The sequence below is a fragment of the Hoplias malabaricus genome, chromosome 14, assembly GCF_029633855.1.
Source record: "Hoplias malabaricus isolate fHopMal1 chromosome 14, fHopMal1.hap1, whole genome shotgun sequence".
NCBI lineage: Eukaryota > Metazoa > Chordata > Actinopteri > Characiformes > Erythrinidae > Hoplias > Hoplias malabaricus.
In genome coordinates, this window is record NC_089813.1 from 37,534,867 (window position 1) to 37,561,748 (window position 26,882).

The 26,882-nt window shown below is 41.5% G+C and overlaps 2 protein-coding genes across 4 annotated transcripts in view; both read left to right on the forward strand.

Annotated features, from left to right (window-relative positions):
• The window catches only part of ccdc120a (coiled-coil domain containing 120a), a 67,335-nt gene extending 61,935 nt beyond the window's left edge, over positions 1–5,400 (forward strand). For both annotated transcript variants that reach the window (XM_066644323.1, XM_066644324.1), the window contains exon 11: positions 123–5,400. In XM_066644323.1, the coding sequence (XP_066500420.1) occupies positions 123–228 (106 nt within the window). In that variant the 3' untranslated portion in view covers positions 229–5,400. The remainder of the gene's footprint in view (positions 1–122) is intronic.
• A 913-nt stretch (positions 5,401–6,313) lies between these two features.
• Positions 6,314–26,133, forward strand: abcd1 (ATP-binding cassette, sub-family D (ALD), member 1). Of its 2 annotated transcripts, XM_066643586.1 has the most exons (10): positions 6,314–8,393; positions 9,294–9,474; positions 10,053–10,195; positions 11,370–11,544; positions 12,465–12,559; positions 16,645–16,790; positions 18,756–18,901; positions 20,242–20,326; positions 20,793–20,918; positions 22,106–26,133. In XM_066643586.1, exons 1-10 carry the CDS (start codon positions 7,473–7,475, stop codon positions 22,410–22,412), a joined length of 2,325 nt encoding a protein of 774 aa, XP_066499683.1. In that variant the 5' UTR covers positions 6,314–7,472; the 3' UTR covers positions 22,413–26,133. The 2 variants fall into 2 exon arrangements, with proteins under 2 accessions (XP_066499683.1, XP_066499684.1); XM_066643587.1 differs by lacking the exons at positions 6,314–8,393; positions 9,294–9,474; positions 10,053–10,195 and adding an exon at positions 10,931–11,062.
• Positions 26,134–26,882: the final 749 nt, after the last annotated feature.

Sequence of the window (26,882 nt, forward strand, 5' to 3'; positions counted from 1 at the left end):
ACATGTCCATAAATTGGCTATGTTTGAGTATCATGTTCTATTGGTTTTACATGTTTGAAGTATTCAATAATATTTCCTTGAACAGGACCGACGTATAAGTTAATTTTGTTTTCTTTCTGTAGATCAGTGGATCTTTCTCCGTATCAAGACTCCTTTTCATCCAAAATGCAGGATCTGACTCTGAAAGATACGAATAGTGACAGACCCAGCCCTGGAACACTGGTCTAACACACACGCAGACACACAATCTACACACACACGCACACACACACACACACACACACACAGACTGCAAAATCACCAGCTGTATGGACTGGCACAAGGAGGAGAACTTGTTCTGCCTAGACTACACAGCCCTAACCCAGCAGCTCTGATATAAACCCACAGTCTCTCCCTGCAAATCACTCCCATGGGAGAATGAACTGAAATGGACACACACACACACACACACTTATTCAGTATACCATTTTTTTTTTCCATTTTTAAAACACCAAATTTTATTACCTGCACAGCAAAGTTAAATGATGGTGAAAACAAAACCTGATGACCTTAACAAGGTAGCATGTTTCCTTTTCAACCACGTACTGTACATTTGATCATTTCTTTCTGTTTGTACTAACGTCACTTTGTTGCGGCCTGTTCCAGCTCTTCTTTATTCGTGTTGTTGTGACATCAGTGTTAAGCTTCAGGGTTTTCCTATAGAGACTCTAAATCAGATATTCAGCTTCAGCACCCTTTTAATCAGGATCTTTTCAATAACTGTTTGTAAAAGAAAGATTTCTATGCAAATTACAATCAAGATGATTATGTTTAGAATATATAGATTCTATTTGATGAATGATAAACGTGCTTAATATTTTGTCATACAGATCTAAGTAGTAGTGGAGAAACAGATGATTACAAAATGATATCTCTAAAGAAAACATTCAACCAAATCTTTAGTATTTTATTCTTCGGTGGGGTTGGTGTCATCATTATACACAATCATATGTGTCATGAAATCCTGAATTTTCTCTTTTCTAATGCAGAAAAGCCAAAAAAAAACAACAACAAAAAAAACTGTTCTCGATTGAAACAGGACGGTGCAGAGTGTGCTGTCATTGTCCGACCCAAGGTCACATCTTCATCTGTGTGCAGAGAAAACATTGTCAGTGTTTAGTGCTGCTTTCATCGCACCCACCGCCTGCAGATTTGATAAACAGTGTTACATACACACGGTGTGAAACTACACAGCCACTGCAGGCTGTTCTCAGAAACATTTGTAATGGGAAAATCACATGTATTTACTAGATGACACGTACGTTGTCTTTGGGCAAGGCTCCTAACTCTGCTCATTCACTTAATCTCCCAAAAAAATTTAAATTAACATCGGCAAAGTGCATCCGCAACATAAACCCAAGCCTCAGTATGCTGCATAGGTCTGGCCATTATTTATTGAATGTTCCACAGCCCATGCCATTCGAGCCCTCAGGCCAGAGCATATCAACATAACACCAGCAAACAAAACACAAACATTGAGCTAACTCTTTAGCATCTAGAATATTCTCTTTCGATTCACACTGTTGTAGATTATTCTTCCGTCTTCATACTGTTTTAGATCTGTATTCTAGATTATTCTTTGATGTTCATACACTTTTGGACAATTCTTTTCTCTTCAGACGTTTCTAGATTGTTCTTTCTTCTTCATGATGGTCTAAAGTGTTTTTCATAGTTTTTTTTTTTGACATTTTCACAACAATCCCAGTAAACAAGGAAAGTTCCTGGACGTTCAAAATAGGTCTAAAAGTAGTACATATTTTAAACGTCAATAGACGTCCAAAAAACATCTTAAGTTAGTTAAGTGGTGACCAATCGATGACGTCAGTGGACGTCCAAAACGCGTTTTATACAAGTAATTTATTTCGGAACCAATTAATAACGTCAACGGACGTCCAAAATACGTCTAATAGTCGTCTTTTCAATGTCTGTGTTTGGACGTCATTTTCAAACTTAAGAGAACGTTGATTAGACGGCAGTCATTACGTTATTTCAACGGCTAAATGTTTACTGGGATATTCAGACATTAGTGTTGGTGTACACTGATCAAAATGACACTTTGAATATATTTGTTTTTTACGCCAAAGTTTACTTCAAAATAGATGACTTTGTTTCATTCAATCCTCATTTTTTCAGTGTACGCATTGCGGTTGTGCTCTGGCCTTTAGACAGTAACAGCCCTGCTTCTTCTAAGGTACAGCTTTGAAAGTGGCAGCTGCCTTTTGACTGTTCCTTCTCGAATGCTAATGCTAAAAATCTCATGTGTTATTTCCGGTAGTGTCCATTAGAAGGCGCTCCAGCCTTTAGGGAAGCTGCTCTGCATCAAATCAAAGGTGCACGGCAGACGTGTGCAAAAGCTCACCGCCCCTGGGGCAGTGTCTGTGGGAGGATTTGACTGTTGCTTATTTGTTTCTCAATGTTCAATATTCACCATTGCAAATGGCCATTTACCCAGGTCACTGGACAGCGGATGCCATTATTTAGCATGGAGTCTGTAATTAGGTTGACCTAAAGGCTCAACTGGGGAATCAACAGCCTAGTTACACATCTGTTGGTGTGCCTGTTTCTCTCCATTGTCATGTCTTTTTTTGAGTGCTATGTAAGACTTACTGTTGTGGTGTAATCAAACCAGGATGCCAACTGTTAACCATCGTGCCTAGCAGCAACAGAACGTGGAAAACAGCTTACTCAGCTTTAGCTATACATGGAAAACCCATTCAGTGCAACATGTGTCTGTACTTTCTCACAAACAGATTGTACTTTCTCTGAAGGCTAAGCCTGAAACCGTGCAAAAATGTCAGGATTGCTGGCTAATCCAAATCAGTGTAATTAATTTCTGCTTTTTGATAGTGTTATTGCTGTTTTATAACTCTTACTATCCTTTTAAAATGCATGCGGGTACTTGTTCAATTTCCTGTTCCAGCTTAACTCCTGTAAGGGTACCCTACTCTTATAAATCACTTTTTAAACTGAGCCAGTCGTAATATACTGTTAGGTAGTCATGGGAAACGTAATAGTCTGCTCTTATCAAACCTGCTGAAAAATACTACATTGGTAGCTGGTCTTAGCTGGTTTTGGGGTGCCTAAGTGGGACTTTTATGGCTTTAAGTAGGATGACCAGACGTCCTCTTTTACCCGGACATGTCCTCTTTTTTTAAAAACTTAAAAAATTTTGTTTTTCTAGAGCTTACATACAACTTCGAGAAGTTTCATTCACAAACTAGTCCCGCCCTCCCCTACTCCGATTGGTTCGCTTGAGTGAGAAGGGGGCGTGGTGAATTTGCCTAAAATCTTCTGATTGGACGGTCTGACTGTAGCGCTACCGTTATTGGTCGATAACCTTCTCTGTAAACATTTAATTGGTCAGTCTGCACGTCAGACAAAGCTCCTGTACCTACCCTCATCTCGAGCAGCTATGCCGAAACGTAAATGTAAGTTCTCGGATGAATTAAAAAAGAAATTCCCATGTTTTGTGTAATAAATAAAGGACCCAAAAGCACACATAGGTTCAGCTAAGCATACAACGGCAGTGAATGATCTGGTCACCCTACCTTAAGCAATGCTCTTACTGCTTTGAGATGGTAAAAATGAGTTAGCCGCTGGTCATCTTACTGGAAAAGTACCAGCTCTGATTAGCTGACCATCAAACTCAAACAGAAACGTTCTCCATGCTGCTCAGCAAGATACTTTTTAAATAAGACTTACAAGCATTTTTCTAAATATCTACGTAATTTAATCACTGAGATGCAGTGTCACCCAAAATGTGAAAGAAACCCCCCCAAAACTCTGATGTCTTTAAAGTGGTGGTGATAGGCGCCAGGGATTGTGACGTCTACAAAACAATTATAAATATTTTATTTACTATCCAATACAATCTGTGAAATTTGGATGTTTTCTTTAGGAATTATATTTCCTTACAGTGTCCTGCATGAACCTAATCAGTTAAATACAAATATATATTTTAGTCCAGTATTTCAGGCTTTAGGAAATGTGTAATATATTGTAATAACATAAATAATAATACCTTTATGTGAGACTTTGTATGTATTGTTACTGTCAGCATCACTGTGATCAATTTTGAGCAAGTTAGATCAGCCTAGAAGAGAGCGATTCTCATCAGACTGCTCACTAACCTTAAAACAGATTATGTAGATATTTTGAAAAAACGGAGGAATGCACTTGTACATATTTACAGCTGGCCAGGCTGTCTTTTTCAGCAGGGAAGTCTATTTGTGTTGGAGCGTGTTATTATTAAAGCAATCAGGAGCTTCTCCTTCTTTTCTAAAACGAATTGGTTGCAAAGCTCTGAGCTTTTCACCAAATGCTGCCATGCTTGTCTCAGGACCAGACTGAAAGATGCTGGGGTTTTAGGCCACTTTGTCCACCATAGAGTCAACAGCACGGCTGCATGGGTAGCATCACAGGTAGACGACGAGTCTCTTTTATTTCTGTGTAGAATGCAACACAAGTGACCTCTGGGATGGTCGCTGAATGTTTACTTTGCTTACTATATGTTACTGAACAGTTTTGTAAAAATAAATGTTTGTGTTGTATCTTCACTCATGAGTTCACACCTACGTTAGCTGGCCTTGTGATTCAAATCCATAACTTTCCCCAAACGTAGGTATAGAAGAGGCATTTCCTGTAGAACTGACGTAAACACGGTTAAACTTTAAGAAATGTCAAGGCAAATTCAATTCATTTTTTTCTTTAATTTTTATTTGAAATAAACAGATATATGTCTTTGCCACAGTGTGGTGCAGGCCTACTGAGACATTCAACATGGTTGCTTCCAGTTTTTGGATTAAAAACTGGAAATCCTGTCGTGTATTTTCACTTTAAATAAATCATGATTTGCCTGGGTGCGGCTCTGTGGGGCAGCAGGGAGTGTTGTTGTCACAGCTCCAGGGTCCTGGGGTTCACGTTCGCAATCCTGTGGGTTCGAGTCTGGCTCCGGGTGACTGTCTGTGAGGATGTTGGTGTGTTCTCCCCGTGTGTTTCCTGTGGGTGCTCTGGTTTCGTCCCACGGTCCAAAAAGAAACGCTAGGTGGATTGGCAACTCAAAAGTGTCCATAGGTGTGAGTGTGTGTGTGTGTGTGTCGCCCTGTGAAGGATCCTGTCTTGCCCCCAGTGATTCCGGGTAGACTCCGGACCCACCGCGACCCTAAACTGGATAAGCGCTTACAGACAATGAATGAATGATTTGCCTGGTTAACAAAAGAAATGTATACTAAGCAATTTCACTAGAAATCGATTTAATCTAAATGTAAATATATGCTGTATACTTCAGTTTGCAATATTCTTGAAAAGACACCTGTGACTGAGATGGGAGTGTACAAAGTTTGTTTTTAATAAATATTAAAATTTTTGGTCTTATGCAAATTTGTGGTTCATTCTTCAATGCATGGACATCTCATTAAGCTCATTATCAACTCTGTGAGACGGAAAGTACAGGTCATGTGCATCATGTCCATATCCACAGTCTTCTTATTAGTGAATACAGACATGCTTGAATCATTTACATAGAAAAGAATGGGATTCTCTTGGACGGCCACATATTCACATGAAGTTATCTTGTGGAGCAGTGGAAATGGGTCTTTTGGTTTGCTGAAGTGCCATCCAGCACCCTTGGTATGAGCTGGTGATTTATATCCAACATTAGTTCTTGACTTCACTAATGTTTATGTGGCTGAATACAATCAAATCTTACAGAATTGTTCCAAAATTTGAATTAAACCTTACCAAAAGAGTAAAAGCTTTTCTTTCAGAGACTGTCAAACTACCCAATAGTTCTAAATGATATGGTGACCAAATAAACTACTAATATTGTGGTCCTGTGAACAGTAGTAGCAGTAGTAGTAGTAATATTGTCATATCAAAGGGTTGCATGAAATTTAATAATCTATATCCAGATTTACAATTTGAAAAAAATAGTAAACAGAAAGTGTACTTTTTTCAGTGTAATAAATGCATTTAGAACCTAACCTGTAATATTCTGGATTATTATTATTATATTACATTTAGATTGGGGCATGTTTGCTGTAATCCATGAAGAACAGAGGACGGTACTGAAGTGCAGTGGGTTGACTGGGGAACAGGGACTGAAAAAGTGAACTGGACCAGAGTTCAGGGAGTTTATTACCCAGTGGATCGAGAGGATCGACAGAAGGCCACTTTAATGCAGGTGTAGCAGTACTTTGGCTGGTAGGCAGGTCGCTGTGCTCCTGTTTCTATTGGGCAGCAACGGCGTAGTGTGACCCTCAGGCAACGAGCCCGGTGTAAACACATGGATTTACACTGAGACTCAGGGGGAGGGCAGCTCTAACATGGAAACCGAAGAAAGACTTTCACCGCACATCTTTTATCACAGCCGGCGGTGGTCAAAATAACTCCTGAGGATGATCTTTAGCCGCTTTGGGACCAACATCACGAAGGCGATAAGATAGAAGACATAAGGAAGCATATATAGCGGCAACTTTTACAGCGGCTGTTTGGAGGAAGTTCCCATCCGCAGTAACTTGAACCTTTAACGTTAGCTATAACCTTTATTCGTAATTCGGCTGTTGGCGCGAATAAATGCTGCTGGGCGGCTCAGGTAGCGAACTAAACTTGCGTGTAATGTACAGTTTGGCTGTATCTTTACTGTCTGTAGTTGTACTGCCGTAACTTGGTGCGTATAGGCTACACTTTCTTCCTCGTCTCCGTTCAGTATTAGCTAGCTAGCTTAGCTTAGCCTTCCTCATACTTATTTCCTATAGAACTGCTAGCTAGCTCACGGGCAGCTGGACTTAAAGTTTATGACGCTCGTCACCGTCTACCTCAGCTCGAAAACTAGTAAACTAGAATATTTTACCGCATAAATAGCTGCTACTTACATAACGTTGGCTCTTCTGTACTTTTAGAGAACTAGTCAACTTAACGAGTTGTGAAGTAACTTAAATATATCTTAAAATCCCGCAGGGGGTAATGACAATCGTTTAATGTTCTTTTTAGACATTATAAAAACATACCAACATACTTGTGTGAAAGATATAGACTTGTAACATTTGCTATGCTACATTAGTACACTGTGAAATAACTTTACAGCTTTGGGTTTTGTTACAAAATTAACAAAAGTTAATGTAATGTAAACGGCTCATTTACATTACACTGGATAGTTTACAACGTAGCTGTCCTTGCTTTAGTGTCTGGATGCAGGAAAAAAAATCTCTCATTTAAAGCATCTTATGGACCGGTCAGTCACGTTTAGCAGGTGAATAGGTGTCCACAAGGGGGCATCAGTAGCAGCCAAACGGCTTTTAGTAGTTATTTGTAAAAGCAGTGCTCTGTATCAGTACCACTGCACATCCTGGTTCATTAGTATGCGTCGGGATACGTTGCACAACCTCCTCTAAACAGACTCCCAAGTGCCAGCAACAAAAACCCATAGCAACAACATGTCTGTAGTTTATTCAAAACTGCCCTCTCAGCTGAAGAGGCCTTCTGTGGTGAGAAAAGCCATTTTTCTACTTGTCGCTGCTTATGGGGTGAAAAAACTTTACCCGTATGTGTCTGGAAAGCTCAAACGAAAGACCTCTAGTCCGCACTTGCCGCACACAAACGGAGAGCCTCTGGAAGTGACAGAGAGGCGAAAGAAGAAGAGGAATTCGCCTGCAGTTAACCGCGAGTTTCTGGAGCGCCTGGGCCACTTGCTTGGCATCCTTTTCCCCCGGCTGTTCTGCAAAGAGCTTGGGCTTCTTGGCTTCCACTCAGTGGCCCTGATTTCACGCACATTTCTGTCCATTTATGTGGCAAACTTGGATGGTAAAATAGTGAAAACCATAGTCAAGAAAGACCCCCAGGCCTTTGTATGGGAGCTGACGAAATGGCTGCTCATTGCCATTCCTGCTACCTTTGTGAACAGTGCTATTCGTTACTTAGAAGGTCAGCTAAGCCTGGCCTTCCGCACCCGACTGGTGACCCATGCCTACCACCTCTATTTCAGCAACCAAACCTACTACCGTGTCAGTAATATGGACGGAAGGCTGGCCAACCCTGACCAGTCTTTGACAGAGGACATGGTGATGTTCGCCGGCTCCGTGGCTCACTTATACTCCAACCTTACAAAGCCCATCCTGGATGTGATCATGACCTGCTACACTCTCCTGAAGGCAGCTGAGTCTAAGGGTGCTAACACCACCTGGCCCTCAGCCATCGCTGGTATCGTGGTGGCCCTCACCGCCAAAATCCTGAGGGCATTCTCACCTCGCTTTGGCAAGCTGGTGGCTGAGGAGGCCAAGAGGAAAGGGGACCTGAGGTACATGCACTCCCGGATCATCGCCAACTCTGAGGAGATCGCCTTCTATGGTGGTCACAAGGTAATGGAATTGCTGTGGGTTGTTGATGTTGGATCCCCCGATGACTTTCAGTGGTTTTAAAGGAAAAGTTTGGTGTTAAATGAAAATAAACCCATTTTTTTCCCCTTAAACCTACTGTGGTCGATTGGTCACAATTCAGATATCAAGGTGAATGCCAATACTTAAAGTATTTAACATATATTTATCATACAGTGCTATAATTTAGATGCAGTTAAAGGTAATATGCACAAGCAGCCAGTGAAGGGTTCCTGCAGGATATTCTAAAATTGAACCCACTGAAGTTTGCTTTAGGTTTCTTGGATGCAAAACAAAAACAATATTTACACAATTTAAATGACTTGTGCAGTGTTAACACGTCAAATAAGCATTTAGTTTTGTTTATTTGACTGGTCTATACCTACAGATCCTAAAATGGAGCACACACACATTTAATGTTTGTTCATTTGAGCAAATTAAAAGTATATAGCAGGGGCCCCTATACAAACAGGGGCGGTGTAACCCAGGTCATGTGCTTAGGCAATAGTTGCTATTCCTAGTGCAAAGAAACATCATGTGGTGTGGGACAAAGGGAAAGCCCTGGAATTGGGGCAGATATTTGTGTCGTGCCGGTCATACCCTAAGTTCTCAGCATCGATACAATGGTCACTGCCTTTTAAAGCACATGGAAAGTCAGAACTGGGATTCAGTTACAAGAACAGGTTTCACTAATAAAAACGCATCAAAGCAAAAGTTAGCCTATAAACTACACTCAAGGTCAAGGGAGGAGCTGATAACTGAAGCGTCCAGTTGTGAGTAGGCTCATTCCCCTTCCCTCAGTTTGATGCTCTCTTGCTGTGTGTGTGTGTGTGTGTATGTGTGTGCACGTTTGTGTGCGCGCTTGTGTTTGGGTGCTCTGCGTAGGTGGAGATGTCGCAGCTGCAGCGGAGCTACAACGCCCTGCGCTCGCAAATCAACCTGATCCTCTTCAAACGCCTGTGGTATGTCATGCTCGAGCAGTTCCTTATGAAATACCTGTGGAGCGCCTCGGGCCTCGTCATGGTCGCTGTACCCATCATCACTGCCACGGGATACTCTGAACGGGGTACGACATGTTCTAACATGGTGTAGTGATTTATGAAAAAACTTACGGAGTGTTTAGAGGGACATCACATAGTGCAGCCTCCTACAAAATCATGGAATTTGTCCTGGAAAGTAAAAACAATGTGAATCCTTGTAACATCTGTGATAACGAAAAGGAATATTTGACGTATAAACACACGGTAAGGCCCCTACTAGGTCTTTGAACATGGCACAGTTCACACAATTCAGTTCTTACTCCCTTTACAGTGTGTCATACAGAGCCTTAATGTTCTACACAATTTTAGCAACATGTCAGTTTCAGATACCAATGCATATACAATGAACTATGTACATGTACACGTCTATATTTTGTCAATGTGCTCCCTATATTTCTAGATGTTGAAAACAACATTCACAAAGCCCTTTTTCTGTTTTTCTCTGTATGTACTTTTGAGGCTTATAGACATGGAAATAGACACACACACTTTTGATCTGGCTTTTGATCGTTGTGCTCAGTACTCCTCCACTATGGGATTAAACCTCCTTTCATGCTTTTTTCCCTTTTTGCTTTTTATTTATGTATTGTTGTTTTGTTTTCAGACTCGGAGGATGTGAAGCAGGCGGCGATGGTGATGAAGGAGGAGGATCTGGTGAGTGAGCGGACAGAGGCCTTCACCACCGCCAGGAACCTTCTGAACGCAGGAGCTGATGCTGTAGAGAGGATTATGAGCTCCTACAAGGAGGTTAGAAACAGCTTTAGTTCTGCCTATACCCGTGAATGTGTGAATCCATATTGGTGCCATTACTAAAGGATGGTGAGTGGTGTTATAGAAGTTGTATTAGCTAAGATAATTTTACAAAAACAGCACTCATATCTGTAAATTCAATGCTAGTGATACCAAGGGTTTAATGTCATAAGTGTTTTTGGAGAATTGTGGTTAATTCAGAATAATTGAGAGTCAGTGATTGCATTTTTTTTTCTTGTGTACACTTAATAAAGGCACCATATCATGCACGTTTCTTTTTTTTAATTGAAAATCACTGTGTTTGTGTTTTCTTTACACAACACAAACGTATTTACACATATCCCCCTTTTAGCCTTCGCATATTTAAGGAAAGTATCGGCTTATTCTACACTTATGCATGAAACAACCAACAGGAATGATTGATGGAAAAAATTGAAGCACATGAAATATGTAGGGGGCGGCACGGTGGCGCAGCAGGTAGTGTCGCAGTCACACAGCTCCAGGGACCTGGAAGTTGTGGGTTCGATTCCCGCTCCGGGTGACTGTCTGTGAGGAGTGTGGTGTGTTCTCTCTGTGTCTGCGTGGGTTTCCTCCGGGCGACTGTCTGTGAGGAGTGTGGTGTGTTCTCTCTGTGTCTGCGTGGGTTTCCTCCAGGTGACTGTCTGTGAGGAGTGTGGTGTGTTCTCCCTGTGTCTGCGTGGGTTTCCTCCGGGTGACTGTCTGTGAGGAGTGTGGTGTGTTCTCCCTGTGTCTGCGTGGGTTTCCTCCTGGTGACTGTCTGTGAAAAGTGTGGTGTGTTATTCCTGTGTCCGTGTGGGTTTCCTCCGGGTGCTCCGGAAACACACAGTCCAAAAACACACGTTGGTAGGTGGATTAGCGACTCAAAAGTGTCCGAGTGTGTGAGTGTGTGTTGCCCTGTGAAGGACTGGCGCCCCCTCCAGGGTGTATTCCTGCCTTGCTCCCCATGATTCCAGGCAGACTCTGGACCCACCACGACCCTGAACTTGGATAAGGGTTACAGATAATGAATGAATGAAATATGTATATATAAATACGTATGTACATTTTAATAATGCTTTTATCCAGCACATCAGGCCTCTATCACCTTTATGTCTTTGTTTATAACCTCGCTTCTACTTGTGTTTGCCCTCTCTCCTCTGGGCTCCCCCAGGTGACGGAGCTGGCCGGCTACACTGCACGCGTGTACGAGATGTTTGACGTCTTTGAGGAGGTGCGTATTGGAGTGTATCGACGCTCTGTGGAGGAGACTCAGGGCAAAGGGACACGAGGGGGATCACGAGAAGTTAAACACGGTATGAGAGTGGAAGGACCCCTGCACATTAGAGGTGTGTATAGACTCAGCAGTACTCATCCATCTTCAGAAACCTCACAGTTAGACCTATGTTTTTGTCAAATCAGCGTTATACATTTTATATTTTATATGATTTTCACACACGGTTTTCTATTCTTACAATTTCTTCTGCTTTCTCTCTCTCATGACTGCACATTAGTGTCATAGTAATTAATTCATTAACATTTCTAAGAAATACTATTGAAGGGAAAAATCAGAAGGTTAATGTTAAGGTTAATGCCTTGTGTTTTGTATGTGCTGTGAGCCGATAAGCTGAGACGTGAGCTATAGCACAGGTGTCAGACTCCAGTCCTGAGGGGCCACATTATGCCTCATTTAACACAGCTGATTCAACTCATCAGCTTAGCAGTGGTGCCTTTATGATCTGTGTTATTCTGCATTCATGACCAAGTGGGGACTTGGACATTTCAGATTTGTGAGTAGGAAAGATCAATGTAATCAGCTCTTGTGATGCACATTTGTAGAGGTTTTGTAGAGGTATAGAACAGGCTGGAGATGCAGTAACATATTTGTGCAGGAGAACAGAACACTTGAATAATTGCAAGGTTAAGCTGTTCTCTTTAAGATCAAATGTGCTTTCGTATAATTTGCCACTACATTAGCAGTGTATGCTATGAGATACATCCAGTTTTTAAAATAATTGAAGCACAAAACAAGCAACTCTTGTATTCCAGTGTGAAATTCTTAAAGGTTCTTTGTGTGTAAATCTACAGCAGCCAGATGTGACATAGGAAGCTCTGAGTCTGAGCTCTCAGTTGTCATGACTGCGGCTTTAGAAGAGGGAAAACGTTGATCTCTGCAGGTTCATGGCCCTCCAGGACCCCAGTCTGACACACGTGTTTAGCTTCAAAGGGTGAAAAGCCTAATCCCTAGCTTTTATCACTTTGCGTGCAGGTCAAGTGATTGATGTCGAGCAAGGCATCAGGTGTGAGAACCTGCCCATTATAACACCTACAGGTGATGTGGTAGTGTCCAGCCTCAACATCAAGGTACACACCTGCATTGCTGGGTTTTCTTGTCATTATAATAAAACAGATTTATTCCAAAGGTAAGAACTAGGACTGAATTTCCATGTCTCTATTGATGTTATTTATTATTAGGGGTGGGACTTTAATGCGTTAATTTTGATTAATTAATTACGGGGAAAATAACGAAATAAAATATTTAACGCGTTTTAATCACATCTTGCACCGTGGAAAGTTTCTCAGTGCATGAGTTCCAGGCGTACAGTTTATAACGACACACCATGTGATGAACATGATGGAGATGACGGAAGAGACTACGCTGGTGGATGGGAAATTTAAATACAAGAAACTTCCCGATGGAAGTACAAACAGAAATGTTGTTATTTGCACTTTATGCAGAAAGGAGTTTGTTTATCACAGGAGCACTTCCACCGTTTGTTACCACCTCAACGCAAAACATGTTGGGGCTAGCGCAGGTCAGTATCGTTAACAGTTCAGTGATCCCTCGTTTTTCGCAGGGGATGCGTTCCAAGACCACCCACGAAAAACGAACTTCCGTGAAGTAGAGGAAAGATTTTTTAAAATATATTTAACGAGTATTTGGACTTTTAAAACCAACCCTTTGCATTAAACAGTCGTTCTATAATGTTTTTCAGCTGGAACTACATGTGATATCCTACCAGTTTCTTTAATAGTCATTCCTAAGCTGTGATTTAGTGTCAGTAAATTTTACTCGGATGTGGACGTGAACAGCACATGTACTGTACGTAAGAAACACTTGTAAATTATATATTTTGTCACCTACAGGCCTAGTCTAACACATGTGAATAATAAAAAAGCCCCTTGAAAAAACCCCGCAAAGTAGCGAATCCACGAAAGATGAACCGCGAAGTAGCGAGGGATCACTGTGACGCAAACAGTGTCGCCACTCAACACTCGACCACATGTCGGGGTTCATTCATCAACCAAACTTAAATCAATATTTCTCATGCTAAATATTGAAATGTGATTAAAATGTTATTGATTTTGATTAATTAATCAATACAAAGCTTCTAATTAATTCGATTAATTTTTTTAATCAAATCCCACCCCTAGTTATTATTTATTAACATTTTATTTATTAGCACTTTAGTTTTGGACAATGTACCTGTAAATACACGCTCTGATTGATGCAGAATCCTTCACTGAAGCACACGTAGGAACTTGGAGTGTTTAGCTTCGAAGACAGTAGATGAGTGTTGTATACAGTGAAATAGCAATGTGTAAGTTCCTCTGGCCCTGTTTTAGATGTTTGAACAAATTGGTGTTTTATTACAGGTTATTTCAGTGTGTTTGGGTGCAGTCTATTCACTGCAGCTGTGTAGCATGCCATTCTCAGCTTGATATTTGCACAAGTCATAAGTCAGGTTTTTGTGTAGTATGTTGTTTATTGATCTGTGTTATCTTTTCTGATTTCTGTCTGGGGATTGGTCCAGTTTTCTGTGGCCTTTGCCAATGTTATGAGTATCAGAAGGATTACACAACTGTGAGGCATTATCGGACATTGTTCTATGAACTTCTTAACTCTTTAACTCTGGGTCAAACATTTCAAACTTGTCGGCGCTTAACAAGAGCATCTCCGCTGTTTAAACACATCACTTTAACAAATCTGACATGCAGTTCTTACTTATGCAGATTGAATTATATCCCACGTGTCATGGCGGTGAAAAAGGGGAGAAAACCGTGTTTACACTTTGATGCAGTTTTGATTTTGAATCTCGTTTCAGATCTTTTTTTGACACCTTTCTGATATGCTCTTCAGACAGGCGTTCAGACAGTTCAAAGAACTGTGACAGTATATCAACAAAGATAAGTTAAAATTGATAAGTGGCCTCATAAAGCGGTTTGTATAATGATAAGCCTTCATTATTTCTGTTTATTACCAAACACATGGATAAAAGCTTTGAAAAACTGCAAGATTGAAGGGACTTTTTTTAAAGATTAAGCCTTTAACTTACAAAGAAATATTCAAGAGCTTAACTCTTATACTTATAATATTTTTAATGACAGTTTCCATATAATATAACGGAACACGCTTGGAGTTTACCTTGCAGAGTACACCCCTGGATTACACTGTTATATATGGGCTATAAGGCAGGTTGAAAAACGCAAAGGTTACATTAAGTACACAATGACAGAACAACAACACTGTCGATGTGCAATGAGAATATCAGAGGCAGGATTTTCCATGTGAGTGGTGTATATATCACATCACATATAGATTTTGGGGTGTTCTAGAGGTGCTTTATTATTTGTAGGTTTTTATTACAATGTAGGGTCTTGAGGGGAAACGATTGCTCGCATTTAAAATGATTTAAAACTGGTAGAAAGACCTGGCAACACACAAGGATTCTTTTACATGATACAGTTTGGGAGCAGCTGGGCTCCAGCCTGGATGGAAGTCAAGTACAGATGGTTCAAAGGGTAGGACTTGGGAAATGTGTTAACCGCATTAGTGCAATTAATAATTTAGTGTTAACCTGTTATTAATGCATTGTGAAAAATCTTTTCAGCCTTGATGCTAATGTCTGCTTTCATTAGAAAGGGCGCTGTCCTGTATCCTACTATTGTTTGTGTGTGGAGTTATTTGCCTTCCCAGCATCTCTATTGGAAGCTAAATGAAACCCAAACATCATGGAATTGGTCAGCACCGAGTTTCTTAAAAACGTAACCTGTCTTTGACTACCGTATTCCTGTAACTCTCGAATATAAACCTGGTTTCGGGGTTGCGTCAGATTTGAAAACCCCAAAGGCTTAACAAAAAAAGTCTGAACTCAGCATCGCTCTTTATTCTTTGCAGTCTGGCTGTCTGTGCATCTGATGTAAGTCTGTTTTGCAGCAGACCCCTCATGATTAATTCATGTTTCCTGTTAAATTCTGGGAAACGGGTTGTGCGCTCTATGGCCCGATGCCCCCGACTCCCTGCCGCTTTGCCAGGAACAATGTGTTGATTATTCCTCTCTGCCATCAGCTCCACACTCAGAGACAGCGCACCCTCGATGACGTGCCGCTCCGCCGAGGCACTGAGGAGACCCCTCCACTAATGCCCTCCCACTGCTTTCATCAAGCAGTCATGTGGCACCCCATGACTCAATAGCTGTTTCCCATAATGCCCCCTGAGACTGTCTTTAACAGCAGAGCAACCATGTCTCCCCCTATTCAGGGAATAGTGTAGGAGAAGTCTGTCAAACCATGTTCAGCAATTTCCAGAACAAAAGTTTCTGTCAGCTGGACAGATAGTGACACTGCTGTAATTGGAACGGAGAATGAGGGAGTTTCACATCGTTTTCTTGTACTGAATCTACTAGTCCCTGGAATGTAATACTTGTTTTCAACTGCTGTGCACTTACATTCAGTCTCACAGTAAAATGGTGCTGAACCCTGATGCCTCTAAATTGCCTCTAAAATTACATCCTGTATCCCACCCAGTGTTGGGGTGTTTTTTAAGCAGCAAATGTGAATACTTCTAAAATTAGGAATTATAGTGATTCATTGTTTTGTTTTGTCTTCTCAAGTCTGGACTTGAGTCCTTCTTGAAAGGACTTGTGGTTTTTTTAACATATAGAAGTGTCTCTCACCACGTACGATGTGCTTGTCACACTCACCAGCAGTAAACCTCTTTTACTGCGATATAAAGGCTGTTCTTGCTGAACACATTGGTGCTGTAAATGTACGTCCTTACAGCGCTAAACTATAAAGTTGCAGTGCTGACAGATTTGTAGGTGAGGAGGCCTGGCCTCCTATATCTGTGCAGGTTTGATAAATATTCATGTCAATGCCAGCTGAAGCAGCTCAAAGGAACTTTGGCATATGTAGGCGTCAAGCATTATAGGACCTTGAAGATGTCTTTAACACTACACTGTGGCTAGTGGCTTTTCGGTGAGTAGGGATTTTTTAGGTAGGAGCATATAAGTGTCTGTTGAAACTGGAGTTATGGGTTTACTGGCCAGTTCTTCTTGTCACTCACTCAGTGCTCATTGTGTACATAATTATCTAATTTTTTTTGTCTGCTCATGTGTATTGCTCTGTCTCTTGGGATCCATGTGGATGTGTTCACATGCATCTCCCAGGTGGATGAAGGAATGCACCTGTTAATCACAGGGCCGAACGGCTGTGGAAAGAGCTCCTTGTTCCGGATCCTGAGCGGCCTTTGGCCCGTCTACAGCGGCGTCCTCTACAAACCTCCGCCTCAACACATGTTCTACATCCCTCAGAGGTACAGAATGTAAAAAGAACAGCAAACCCTGAGAAGACAGGGACAGGAATAGTGTAACTTATTATAGTGACATACAATTATATAACAATGCTATATTAATTAAGTGAGTAAATTGAGTAATTATTAACTGTAATGAGTTTGAAGATTATTGAGTTAATTAATTAATACTAATACCACCGAAATTGGGTGGGGATAGTTACAAGTGACATGTTAATGTTTCTCTCCGTAAGGGATTTGACTTGTAGTTTGAAAAGCTGGTTGTACAGCATGGGTGCTACTTTGGGTTTAATTTTATTTAACCACTAAAATGACCCCCATCTGCTTAGAAGTTAAACGTGTGTGTGTTTGTGTATGAAAGAGAGAGTGTGTGTAAGAGAGTGAGAGAAAAAGGGCCTGCGTTCATTCTCATTTCATGCCCTGCTAAGCTAATTAGCGTTGATGAGTTTGGTGATTAATAAGGAGAGCGGGTTCTGAAAGCAGTGGGTCCAGATGGCCCTGCAGTGCTCGTGTTTGACGCGAGAGCCTCATTGAACAAGTGAAAGAGATTACACTAGCGGCAGCAGCAGAATAGGAACAATACTTCAATTAAGCCCAACAGCTGTAGTTCGCTCGGGCCCATCACAGGTCAGCGAACATCCATGCGCATTGTTATTGCGAGACTGTTGAAGTGGGATGGGCTAGTTTAGGAAAAAAAAAAACATTTTATCATATACATGGTATCATGTATCAGTTTTGATCATATGTGCCATAAATTAAAAGCATTTGTAAATGAGTGACAGGTACAAGGGGGGGGGACTTATTAGCTTTTATTTGAGTGTTCACTCCAGTGATGGTTGATTATGAATAATGTCAGTAGAAAAGCAGCTGAATAAAAACCAATAGGTTTGTGATGAACCTACATTTTAAATAGAATTCTACTGAAGATTCATTTCCTGGTTTCGTTCCTTGGTATTTCATATAAGTGGGGAATTCGGTAAGTTCTCTGTATGATTTTATTAGCTTTCGTATACGTCTGTAGGGATATAAAGAAATCATTAGTTCATTTCAATCATTAGTTTTTTTTGCAATCACTATAAAAACTAAACCATTCTGAGTAACGCATGTTTGTTGATGACAATTGACATTACACTGTGCGTAGATGTGGATTCCAGGACATTAGAGCTCCACCCTACAGCTTGAATCAGCCCAGAGTATTTTACTTATTCCTAAAATTGAAGAAAACTCTCTGTGGAAAGCAATTTTCTAATGATATTGATAGATTACTTTGTTTCTAGTAAAGAGTTTTTTTAGGGACTTGAACAGCTAATTTCCATTTAGAGTGGGAATACACTAGCAGTGGGTCCGGAGCCTACCCGGAGGGGGCGCCGATACTTCAGAGGGCGAAACACACATTCACTTACACACTCACACCTAGGGACACTTTTTGAGACATCAATCCACCTATCAACATGTGTTTTTTTGGACCATGGGAGGAAACCGGAGCCCCCGGAAGACACCTCACAGACAGTCACCCGGAGGAAACCCATGCAGACACAGGGAGAACACACCACACTCTTCACAGACAGTCACCCGGAGGAAACCCACGCAGACACAGGGAGAACACACCACACTTCTCACAGATAGTCACCCAGAGGAAACCCACGCAGACACAGGGAGAACACACCACACTCCTCACAGACAGTCACCCGGAGGAAACCCACACAGACACAGGGAGAACACACCACACTCCTCACAGACAGTCACCCAGAGGAAACCCACGCAGACACAGGGAGAACACACCACACTCCTCACAGACAGTCACCCAGAGCAGGAACACAACCTCCAGGTCCCTGCAGCTGTGTGACTGCGACAACTACCTGCTGCACCACGGTGCTGCCTAAAATAAATATATAACAAATGTAAAATGTGTTTTATTTCATACCTATTAGAGAACTTATTAAACACCCCTTGTATATATCTCTGTAGGCCATATATGTCAGTGGGCACTTTGCGGGACCAGGTGATTTACCCTGACACGGCTCAGGAGATGAAGCAGAAGGGCTTCACTGACCAGCAGCTGGAGGGAATCCTCCGCACTGTCAACCTCCTTTACATCCTGGAGAGAGAGGGAGGTGAGCTCGCACGTTTAGAATGAAACATATTTCACGGATGAACTGGATAGTGGGCGATGGTTCTGTAGTTCCTAAGCACTGACTTTAATACCGTATGAATCTGCGAATGTGGTTAGGTTTAGTGTTGTGGAGTTATGTTGGTCCGGGATTAATTTGAAGCGTGTGAAGCTTTTACAGTCAGAGTTTTTTTTATCTAGTATGAGTCAGCTGTGTGTGCAGTTTTTACAGTATCATAAAAATTCAATACGAATGTGCACTGTTTCATTTCTACAGTCTGAAAGTAAAAACTGCGGACTGAATCGTCTTTTGTAATGGGCTGAACGCAGAGCGCCCTCAATAATAGTCATGTTAATGGAATATTAAATCCTCCCAGTTTACACAGCGGTGTTGTTACTGCTAGTGACTATGTGCTCTGATATAACACAGTCACTTCTGGGCTATGACACATAGCATTACATATCTTCCACTGGTAAAGCTAATCCAGCTCCAGTTGTGCTGTAGTGATTTTTCAGTAGTGGCATTTACCTGCTCTTAGGGTCAGCTCACAAATTGTTAGATAATAAGCATCCTTCCTTTTTTATTTAATTAGATATTCATCAGAGAAAACATTGGTAAAAGAACTGCATCAGGTTTAATTATTAATTGATTATGAAAAATAATTTAATTAGACTTTAATTGCATTTTTTATAGTTAATATTCACCTAGTCTGCTTTCATGTTATAATCTCACTGCTTTTCCCTTAGTTTAGTATGATATAACTTTGCAGAACTGTAGGTTACTGTCAAATGATTTGTATCTTCACTGAGGTGGTTGATAATTCATTAATACAGGAGGTCCTCGGGTTACGTCAGTCCTGAGTTACGATGTTTTGTGGTTACGACACATCTCCCATTTACTGTATAAAGCCTTGTTTCTACGTAAGTGGTTTTGCGTCGTAAACGTCGTAACGTGAACTTCGTGTTTGGTGTACGTGGCGCGGCGGAAGTATACACGGTTACGCGGCTCGGGACCGAGGAGGATAGGTGTTAGGACAGGATAAGTGCTTACAGTATGTTATTTATGTACAGTACATACGTATGTTCCGACTTACACCGAAAATCGGTTTACGACGCGACGTAGGAACGGATCAACGTCGTAAGTCGAGGACCCCCTCGACTCTCGTTTTTTATTGTTTCTTGTTTTATTTCTTATTTTTGTGTTTATATATTCGTATTAATTCTTTTCTTAGCTGAAAGGGAAGGGAATGTAAAATAATGTTGTCATTGTTTAGTGTAACAGAGGTACACTGCTCATATGACAGTAACACTGTTGAATCTTCTTGGTGCTTGGTGTGTTGTTAGGTTGGGACGCAGAAAGCGACTGGAAGGATGTTTTGTCTGGAGGCGAGAAGCAGAGAATGGGGATGGCCAGGATGTTTTACCACAAGTAATATATTTCAACAGCTGCATAACAAATTAAGCTTCGTTCAAAGCCACAGTAAATGTGTTTACACTTTTTGAATTAAAAGACCAACTAATTTCAGAGCTTACTTCGTGCTTACAAAAACAACGCTCCTCGACACACGGAGGGACTCTGCCCACAAACCAAACACTGAGAAATTGCTGTTTTCTTTGTTTTTTTTTAAATCCTGTCTTGGACCGTTTTAAATTCTGTTGATTGTCAAAACACATACGATTGGGGTGTTCCAAAAACAGTGTTTCTGAGTTAGCCTTAAGCCCAAAGGCAAACCTGTCCAATAGGACAAGAGCTGAAAGACAATCCTATGGGACTTTGAGCTAACTGTGAAATCCTGCTTTGTGGTATACCCCCTGGTCCTGAGCCACTCTCACACGGTGTTTTATATGAGAGAGGTCACATGATTTATGTTGACTGTCTGACCGGTTTGTCACAGGCCTAAATATGCTCTCCTGGATGAGTGCACCAGCGCTGTCAGCATCGACGTGGAGGGCAAAATCTTTGAAGCTGCAAAGGATGCTGGGATTGCACTTCTCTCAATTACACACCGTCCATCTCTGTGGTGAGTCTGTTAGTCATGTGACCACACAGCAAGGGACCTGCAGTTTACAGCCGGTGGAAAAGGTGAATGTAGTCTGGGTCAAGTTGCAATAACTTTATGAAGGCAGCTTTTTTGTCTTGTGGAGGTGCTGTATTATTAAAAATTATTAATATATATATGTCCCTATATAACGGGCGGCACGGTGGCGCAGCAGGTAGGTGTCGCAGTCAACTGGAGGTTGTGGGTTCGATTCCCGCTCCGGGTGACTGTCTGTGAGGAGTGTGGTGTGTTCTCCCTGTGTCTGTGTGGGTTTCCTCCGGGTGACTGTCTGTGAGGAGTGTGGTGTGTTCTCCCTGTGTCTGTGTGGGTTTCCTCCGGGTGACTGTCTATGAAGAGTGTGGTGTGTTCTCTCTGTGTCTGCGTGGGTTTCCTCCGGGTGACTGTCTGTGAGGAGTGTGGTGTGTTCTCTCTGTGTCTGCGTGGGTTTCCTCCGGGTGACTGTCTGTGAGGAGTGTGGTGTGTTCTCTCTGTGTCTGCGTGGGTTTCCTCCGGGTGACTGTCTGTGAAGAGTGTGGTGTGTTCTCTCTGTGTCTGCATGGGTGTCCTCCAGGTGACTGTCTGTGAGGAGTGTGGTGTGTTCTCTCTGTGTCTGTGTGGGTTTCCTCCGGGTGTTCTGGTTTCCTCCCACAGTCCAAAAACACACGTTGGTAGGTGGATTGGCAACTCAAAAGTGACCGTAGGTGTGAGTGTCTGTGTTGCCCTGTGAAGGACTGGCGCCCCCTCCAGGGTGTATTCCCACCTTGCGCCCAATGATTCCAGGTAGGCTCTGGACCCACCGCAACCCTGAACTGGATAAGGGTTACAGATAATGAATGGATTAATTAATGAATGTCCCTATATAAATAATTTATTAAGAAATAGAGTAAAAATATTATCTATTTATTATATATTATATTATTGTTAGACAATGTTTATTTTTTATTATTATCAACAAAAGAATGAATATTAATTATTTATTAATTTGTTATATTAACTTTAAAGTGCTAAATTGTTAATATTTAAGGAAGATGGGGAAATAAAGCTGGATTTAAAAGCTAGCTTTCATTTTCATTTTCTGTGATGATGATTATTCTTATTGTGATGATGATGATGATGAAGAGTGACAGATATTAACCATACATCTGTTGTGCTTTCCTCCTGCTTTCCAGGAAGTACCACACACACCTGCTGCAGTTTGATGGCGAGGGCGGCTGGCGTTTTGAAAAGCTGGACGCCTCAACTCGCCTTTCTCTTCAGGACGAGAAACTCCGGCTGGAGACACAGCTCTCGGGAATCCCCAAAATGCAGCAGCGTCTGGCCGAGCTGTGCAGCATTCTGGGGGAGGACAGCAGTCTAACGAGCCCCGGGGATGAAGAGAAGGAGGAGGTGGAGGACGAGAGGGAGCAGCAACAGCAGGAGAAGAGGGAGGAGAGAGATGTGTTCCCTGCTGAACAGGAAAAAAGCCTTATGGAGTGATTGAGTGCCAGGTGACGGAGGCGTGTTCAGGGCCAGCTGAGGGTGAGCGAGTGGTAGAGAGAGTGAGAGTGAGTGAGGGTGGGGATTGATGAAGGAAAAAGGGTAGTTCAGGTGTAGTCTTTAGGGATCTTCCCAAACTGTGAGTTTCATGCATTTATGTGCATTTGTGAATTTGTGTTTCGTGTTGTGCTTTTTTCTGTTTTATTACATTTGTGTGAGTGTTTGAAGCTTAACGTCCCTGTGTGTGTGTGTGTGTGTGTGTGTGTGTGTGTGTTGGAGTTGAGGGGGGGGAGGAAGGAGGCAGCTGCCAGCTCTTCCAGGTGCAGCGGATGATGAAAGCACCCATGAAAGCTGCTCCATCCCTTGTTATTGCAATTCTCTGCAGAATTCTCTCTAACTTTCTGGCACCTAGGTAGCAGTGTGTGTGTGTGCATGAGAAAGACGTGTATAAGAAAGGGCTGCTGTCAGATCAGTGACTGCAAATGTGTGTGTGTGGTAATACTGTTTATTTTAAACATAGTTAATAGGATCACTGGTGGAAAATTTGGGGCCAGGAAGGAAAAAATCCACCACAGGATTTTGTTCCAACTGCTTGGACCCCTGCTGCAGGTTTGTGGGAAATAAAAAAGCAGATACAAATAACTCCTGTGGAGGATTTTTAATTTCTGAACCTAAACTAGCCACCACTATTGGGGATGCACTGATATTTTTGGCTGCAAATTCAAAAGCGACAAAATTGGACAAAACACTTTATTTACATTGCTTGTTTATTGAACAAGAAGAACCCACAAAATTCAGAATAATTATTTCATAATCTACATATGCTAGACTTAGCTAAATAACTGTTATGTTTGAAATACCTGGGCAGTTTGTCTTTGATATTAAGATTAAACTATGTTTCTCACATAAAACAAAACCAAAAAAGTGCCTCAAAACTGTCAAACCCATCAAACACAAACAAACAAAGAGGCCTCTCTCTCTCTCTCTCTCTCTCTCTCTCTCTCTCTCTCTCTCTCTCTCTCTCGATCACTCAGCACGATGCTAATCAACAATGCTGGTGTCTCGCTGATGTGGTGGATCTGTGCAGTTAGCGTTCTCCTTCAAATATTATTGGCTGTTCATTGGTGTTGTGTTGGCAGTAGTTTGAAAAGAAACAGTGGCTGGGATTACACATCTCGTGTGTTTATGTTGCCCAGGTTGATAACATTTTGTGATTTTGGGGGGCGTCGTAGCTAATGGATTAAAGTGACAATGACTAAAATTGGGAAGAATAAGACATTACAAGTAATTGTAATGGTAAAGACAGTAAGACATGGAGAGTGAATGTTTCTTCTCTTTTGCCTCTTGTTTTCACTCGAGTGAAAATATTTCCCATTTCTTCGAGGAACATTTAGGCGAGCGATTTGTAATCTCTGCTCATGCTGAGTACAAAGCCCCCAGAACTTCTCCACTTCAGGTTTGATTCCACTTGAAAACATTCCTCACAACAGGCAGAATACAGCAAAACACCAGAAGCAGAAAGGAAAGTCCCTGCTGGCGTGCTCATGCCATCTGTAGCCGCAGTTTATAAAATACAGACAAACGGCAGCACCAAAGTGGGACGCATAACTAAAAGACAGTGGAATCCATCGCCTCTGGTGACCATCAGCTCTCTGTTTTCGAGGAACGTGCATTTTGTGGCACATACTGTAGCAGTTTGGTGAAGTTAATAATATGTCGGTGCATCCCTGATACTTTTCTCGATGCTGATAAAATGCTAGCGATTGCCACTTCGTTTTTTTGCTGTGGTTTTGACTTTGTATGATGTTGTACAAAGGAAAACCATTTAAGGGCAAAAAAAAGTATCTCTGTCAGTATCATAACCACTGTTTTTGAATTGGGTGGTTGGGAAAACTGAATGATTTTGTGAAGTGAGGCATTGCAGCGATGACCGTTGAATGTTTTCTCTCATGTTGTTTGAAGAGGTCATGTCCACTGCTGAGGTCAGTTCAGTTCACACAATCTTCAGGAGTCACTTTCTGAGGGAGTTTATCATCCTCTTTTGCTTTTACTTTTGCTGTAGCTCTCTGTAGCAGAGTAAAACAGAAATAATCCTTTCTTTATTTAAAAGGCATATCATTTCTATTTAACACCAGACCGAGATAGATTTAGTTCCTTCTTTGTAAAAAGGCCTTGTTTAATTATTTAGGCTTAAACACATGGACTAACAATGTTAGGGCTAACCTACTGTCCACAGTGCAGTTGAGATTAAAAGAGTGGAAATTAGCAAGGAATCTTTAAATTACCAGAAGAGAAGAAAAACGTTCAGTGCAATATTCAGAAGAGTGTGTTATATCATGGAGGGATGAGCTTGATCACTTGATGAATTCAGGAGTGGACCCAGAACTGAGATCACATGGACTAACAATGTTAGTGCTAACCTGCTGTCCACAGTGTAGTTGAGATTAAAAGAGTAGAGATGAGCAAGGAATCTTTAAATTACCAGAAGAGAAGAAAAACCTTCAGTGCAATATTCAGAAGAGTGTGTTATATCATGGAGGGATGAGCTTGATCACTTGATGAATTCAGGAGTGGACCCAGAACTGAGATGATCATTTGTGTTATCACCGATGTCATTTATATCCTTCTGAGTATAATTAGATTTTTGACATGAATTATTTTTTTTTTTTTAAATGATTTTTAATATTCTGGTACTTGAGACATGCCCTTCACTCCAGTCCTACACAAAGGTAATCAATCGCTGAGGATCCAGGGTTCGCGTTTGCACAAATTACACATTCATCTTTAACTGAAAATGGGTGGTGATTGTTGAGTTGATGATGTATCAGTAACTCGAGTATTTCCAGGACCCACTTCGGGGGCGGCCATCCCAACAGCACCAACGTAGGGGATAACTATCTTGTGTGTGTGTGTGTGTGTACTCTTAAAGTGTCCTTGAGAAATGTCAATAATGTTTTTTCTTCAAATTTCTCAGCTGTATTTTTCTGTATGCTGATTTTAGAAACTCAATCACTCGACTGATTACATGACTATAGCCAAATATTAATCACTGCTTTAAAAAACATGTTTCAATTGAGAATATGTCCACTGTGTTTATATTATCTTGATTTTTACAATGGTGTTTGTTTCACCTTAAAAAAATTTATAAGAAAATGAGATTTTGCACACATAATGCACAAATACTTTTGTATCATGAATGTGTGTATAACAAAGGTGCAGGCCGATACGGTGTGTTCTCCATGTAGAGTTGAATTTGAACTAACATTTTACCTTGATCCTTAAGCATATTACTGTGGGATATAAAGTAACTCCTTTCTACACATTTCGTTTGGATCGATGTAACTCATTGCTGTCAGAAAAATAGATATTAATTTGCACATTTGCCTGCATGACAATTTTCCTATATTCATGCAATCTAATAAAAGATCATGTGTAGTGATGCACACCCTGGTTGGGCTGTTGCTTCCTTTTTTTTTTTTGGTTTAGAGATCTTCATTTTTGTTGTGTGCTGAATGATTCGTTCTCTGGTCATGACTTAAAGGTATAGGCTGCTGTTAATTATTAGGCTTTTCTCTGTTCTTATCTTAAATCAGTTGCTCGTATGCGTTATTGCTCTGTGTTAATATTAGAAAGATGATTAATGCTGCTTTGAAATGTTGATTCAAAGTGAACACTTGTGACAACCAAATACAATCGTCAGTACTGTGCTGTAATCAGTCTACCCATCATTTATGTAATTTCCAATAAAAACAGCCATAAATTATTTAAGTTTCAGGAGATACACAGCCATTTAAATAAGCCATTTAAACGTTTTTATTAATATTCTACATCCCAAGACAAATCAATATATCAATGCAGCCGTCCATTAATTTAGATCAGAATAATTGGGCTACCTCCAGCTGTAGTCAGGCAGTACACATTGTGTTTTGGGGCAGTGGCTTCCATCCATTATCTGTAACCCTTATCTAATTCAGGGTCATGGTGGGTCCAGAGCTTACCTTGAATCATTGGACACAAGGCGGGAACACACACTGGAGAGGACGCCAGTCCTTCACAGGGCAGCACACACACATTAACTCACACTCACCTACGGTTACTTTTGAGTCACCAATCCACCTACCAACCTGTGTTTGGTCATCCAGACAGACAGTCACCCAGAGGAAACCCACGCAGACACAGGGAGAACACACCACACTCCTCACAGACAGTCACCCGGAGGAAACCCACACAGACACAGGGAGAACACATCACACTCCTCACAGACAGTCACCCGGAGGAAACCCACGCAGACACAGGGAGAACACACCACGCTCCTCACAGACAGTCACCCAGAGGAAACCCACGCAGACACAGGGAGAACACACCACGCTCCTCACAGACAGTCACCCGGAGGAAACCAGAACAGGAATCGAACCTGCGACACCTACCTGCGGACTGCGACACCTACCTGCTGCACCACCGTGCCACCCC